The sequence below is a fragment of the Physeter macrocephalus genome, chromosome 15 (genome assembly GCF_002837175.3).
Source record: "Physeter macrocephalus isolate SW-GA chromosome 15, ASM283717v5, whole genome shotgun sequence".
Classification (NCBI taxonomy): domain Eukaryota; kingdom Metazoa; phylum Chordata; class Mammalia; order Artiodactyla; family Physeteridae; genus Physeter; species Physeter macrocephalus.
In genome coordinates, this window is record NC_041228.1 from 42,492,485 (window position 1) to 42,497,319 (window position 4,835).

The window sequence follows — 4,835 nt, forward strand, 5'->3', positions numbered from 1 at the left end:
TGGCTCACGGGCCTAGCCGCTCCGCGGCATGTGGGATCTTCCCGGACCGGGGCACGAACCCGTGTCCCCTGCAGCGGGAGGCGGACTCTCAACCACTGCGCCACCAGGGAAGCCCATGTTACCGGTTTTCCAAGCTGCGCCTCAACATCTCGTCTCGCGCACGGCCGGAGACCCGGGGCTGGGGCCCAACGACAGGGGCTCCGAAGCGGCCGGGGCTCCGAAACAGCCGGCCGTGCGCGGGGTCGCGAGAGCCCGAGAGCTCGCCCCGCGCGCCGCCGCGGCGGCCACGGCGTTTCCACGGCAACGCGGCGCGCGCCCGCGCGGTCGGCGCCGGCGTCCCGGAGCGCGGCGAGGGCTCCGGCCGGGCCAGGGTGCGGAAGCGAGAGAGGTGCCCCGGCGCCCACCCGCGCCCACCGGCCGGCGCGTTCACCTGCGCGCTCCTGCCCGCGCGAGCGTCTGGAACGCGGCGGAAGGCGGTCGTCTGCCGGGCCTCTCCGCGTCCCCCGGCGCCCCGCCACCAAACTCCCGCCTCCATCCCTACATGCTGGACTGTGAGCAAAGCAGGAGAAAAGCGGGTCAACCGGTAACGAGGAGGGAGGGAAAACTGGAGGCCAGTGGGGCCAGTCTCTGCTTATGCGACGCTGAGTCCTAGAAACTGTGCTCATCTTGTCCACTTCTCTGTGTTGAAGCCGAAAGTGTGGGCTCTTGGAAGGAGCAGTGCTTTCCGCCTTATTCATTTATTCAGCTTTTCACTTATTCAGCAAATATTTACTGAGTTCCCATTTTGTGGAAAAAATAGTGTTCGACCCTGGGAATAATATAAAGATAAGAATCCCCTCCCCACCCCTAACCTTCCCGGCCCTGAAGGGCCTTAGACTTTGATGAGGAGACACTTAAACCTTTGCGATATAACCCGAGATAAATAACAAACAAAACCCCCTATCCTTGGCCTTCGCTTCTGCTGCTCTTCCAAGTCAACACCATCAGGACTAAATCTAGGCTTTATTTCTTTCAAGAACCCTTCCGTGACAACTTGCACCCTTCCCTCTTCCAGACAGCGTTAGGGCCCCCTTCCAAAGTCGTGTATTCTGTTGATTTTGTACTGTGTCCGTAGTCTAGACTTTTGAGCTCTTGGAGGCAGAGGCAATGTAATCTTGGCCTTGTATTCCTCAGCACTTAGTGCTGATAAAAGTTTGTTTTGGACAAACGGATGTCCCCAGTCCTATGTTAACTCTCTTACAGAACTTTTATTCTCTCATGTTACAGTGTATGCCTCTCTTCTCCCCTTGTAGTCATTCAGGAAGTTATCCATTGACTGCCTGGTGTGTTCCAGATGTTATGCTGAGCTTTGAGCATGGAGTGGTAACTTAAAACCAGAATAGTCTTTGCTCTTACAGAGCCCACTTGGAGGGATAGACACTAATCAAACAAATACTGATACATGTAAGATTGTAACTGAGTTGTGTGCTATTGTATCAGTTTCTGCTGTGTAGCAAACCACCACAAAACGTAGTGGCTTACAGCAATCCTTTAGCCAGCTCAGGATTCTGTGAGTGAGCTGGGTCGTTTTTCTACTTTGGGTCTGCTCAGCTGAGCTCTTTCATACATTCCTGGTCAGTTGGCGGGTCTGCTGGTGGCTGGATGATCTAGGATGGTCTCGCTACCAAATCTTCTGGTGGGAAGGCTGTCAGCAGGGGTAAAAAAGGCAACATGTTAGTAGCCACTTTTGCAATGCGACACAAGTACTAAGGAAAAATACTTAACACCAAGAGAGCATATATTGAATATAGACGTTTGTTTTGAACTATTTGGGGAAAGGACTAAAGTGACGTTTGAGCTGAGATCCAGAAATTGGGAAGGGGGTAACTAGGTGAAGAGGGAAGGAAAAACAGTCCAAAGAGAGGGATAATACAGGCAAATTGCCCTCCCCCCTCCACCCCATTCCCATCTATACCTCAACTTCCATGTTTCAGAAAATGGTACCAACCTCCAGCTGATTGTTCTAGTCAGAAACCTAGCAGTCATCCTTTCTTTTCTCCAGGCACACTGGCGATTCTCACCTGTTCTACCTCCAAAACGTATCCTGAACCATTCCTTCTTAATTTCTACATCACCATAATCCAAACTACTGACATTATTCACCTTTACTGCAAACCCTTCTTACTGGTCTCTTCATGTCCATAGTTACACACTGCAATGCAAAATAAAAGATGTGGGTCAGATCATGCCAACCTTTCAGAGCCTCTGCTGGATGGGTCTGAACGTTTGTGTCTCCCCAAAATTCATATGTTGAAATCCTACCCACTAAGATGATGGTATTAGGATGTGGGGCCTTTGGAAGGTGCTTAGGTCATGAGGGCAGAGACCTCATGAATGGGATTAAGTGCTCTTATACAAGAGACTCCAGAGAGCTCCCTAGCTCCGTCTGACACCGTGTACTGAGCAGATGGTCTCAGCAGGCACTGAATTGGCCAGTGCCATGATCTTGGATCATGAATTGTAAGAAGTAAATTTCTGGTTTTTTTTTTCTATGCTACCCAGTTTGTGGCATTTTTGCTATAACAGCTCAATGGACTAAGACACACTCCCAGTGTACTTAAAATAAAATTTTAAATTCTAACTCTGGCTATTAAGGCTGTATCTCACTCTTGCCTACCCATCTACCTTCTCTCACTGCCCCAGTGTGCTATAGCAACAATATCTTTCTTTCTGTCTCTAGCATATATCTAGCTCATTTCAGAGTCAGTTTTGTGTTTGTTTTCTCTGTCTAGAACACTCCGTTCTCATATCTCCACATGCCTGGCCCCTTTTCATCATACAGAATTCTACTTAAAAGAGACCTACAGAGCGAGGCTTTCTCTGATCACCTAGCTATTACCATATCACGCTTTTTTGTTTCCTTTGAAGCACATGCTACTCTCTGTTTATATGCTCTTTGCCTCCCATGACTAGAATATATTCTCCATGAAACCAAGCACTTTGCTGTCATGTTCATGTTAGATTTCCCATACCACCACAGTCCTTGACTCATAGTAGGAACTCAGTAATTAGCTGAGTTTGTCAATGAATGAGTAAGTGAAAACCCCATGACAGAGGGAGCATGGTGTGTGTGAGGAAATGGAAGAAAACCAGTGAGGCCTGAGTAGAGGAAGTGGGATGATGATATGTGTTGCAGTGGGAGGGTAGGTAGGGCCAGGTCTTGTAGGGCATCTCGACCATGCTAAGGAGTTGGGTCCTTGTATTAGTCAGGGTTCTCCAGAGAGAAGCATATATATGGTTTTATTATAAACAATTGGCTCATATAATTATGGAGGCCAATTCCCAAGATTTGTAGTCAGCAAGCTGGAAACCCAGGAGAGCTAATGGCTTGAATTCCAGTATGAAAGCTAGCAGGCTCAAGACCCAAGAAGAGCTATGTTTCTGGCTGGGTCTGAAGACTGGAAAAAACCAAAATCTCAGCTCACACAGTCAGGCAGGAGGAAATTCCTCTTCCTCAGCCTTTTTGTTCTTGTCAGGTCTTAAATTGGTTGGATGAGGCCCACCCACGTTAGAGAGGGCAATCCCTTTTACTCAGTCTACCAATTCAAATGTTGAGCCCATCCAGAAACACCCTTACAAACACACCCAGAGTAATGTTTAGCCAAATGTCTGGGCATCCTGTGGCCTAGTCAAGGTGACACAGATTAACCATCAAAGTCCTTATCTTGGTATCTATGTGAACATATTGATGTGCTACAGCAAGGACTAACTTATTCATCCTGTAACTCAAATCTTTTAGCAGATGTCTCATATATAGTATAGTAATTGTTGAATAAATATATATTGAAGTGCACTCTTTCAGTCTCCACCCAACATATGGGCTGAATGTGTTCTAGGAACCCTTCTCCTGAGATTTAGGCTCTTTGATCTTATTCTCCTGTCAACAGACATTTCAAAACATGCATCAGTACAATTGTTCTCCAGTCTTTGCACTGCTTGGAGAAACTTTCTTTCTTATAGGCTATACTTTCTCCTAGGACACCTCTCATAGAAGAGGAGCTGGGGGCCTGGGGAGGCCAAGTGCCATGGCCAAGGTCACATGATGAGATAGGAGGGAGCTGGAATTAAATCCTTTGTCTTCCCTTTCTCCAGTGCACTTTCCACTGTACCAGGATCCACTCCCCCCATTATGCTTTTTTGCAAAGTTATTAAACAAATGTAAACATAAATAAAGTACTAAGTAGTCAATGAATGTCATTTCATGTTTGGAATAAGGAGAGGGTGTGCCCACCATTGGCTGTAGCATTCCAAAATCTCTTGGGATTATTGTTCCAGGTTACAAGCAGTGTAAACTGACTTTTCTTAAACTACAGCTGCCTTTTCACAAACCACTATATGGTATTTGTATATTTATTGTGAAAAACAGCACAATCTTATTTTGTATAAAATTGAATAAATTCCAATGCGGGATGGCTTAAGAAAGGTCCAGTGGAGGCAAAGAGTTACATTAACTTCATTCACTCATTTATTCAGCCCTACTTACTGAGAACTCATCATGTACCAGATGCTGGATTTACCAATCTTTAATCCAAGTGCTCTGAATAACGTGGAAAAAGAGACAGCTATATGCATAACTGGATCATTAAAAATTTTTTTCTATTCTTATTTCTTTGGAACTTTAGAGGTGATGATGTTTAAATTAGATTATTTTATTTAAATTATGTTATTATTTTGTTAATCTTTCTCCTCCCCTACACTTTTGTCCCATTTTATTTTTATTTTATTTATTATTATTTTTTTTGCAGTACGCGGGCCTCTCACTGTTGTGGCCTCTCCCGCTGCGGAGCACAGGCTCC

The 4,835-nt window shown here is 46.1% G+C and overlaps 1 protein-coding gene across 1 annotated transcript in view; it reads right to left on the minus strand.

Annotated features, from left to right (window-relative positions):
• The window catches only part of CIBAR1 (CBY1 interacting BAR domain containing 1), a 26,978-nt gene extending 26,733 nt beyond the window's left edge, over positions 1-245 (minus strand). Inside the window, exon 1 of the mRNA XM_024115865.3 lies at positions 123-245. Coding sequence (XP_023971633.1) covers positions 123-148 — 26 coding nt within the window. The 5' untranslated portion in view covers positions 149-245. The remainder of the gene's footprint in view (positions 1-122) is intronic.
• Between the last annotated feature and the right edge of the window lie 4,590 nt (positions 246-4,835).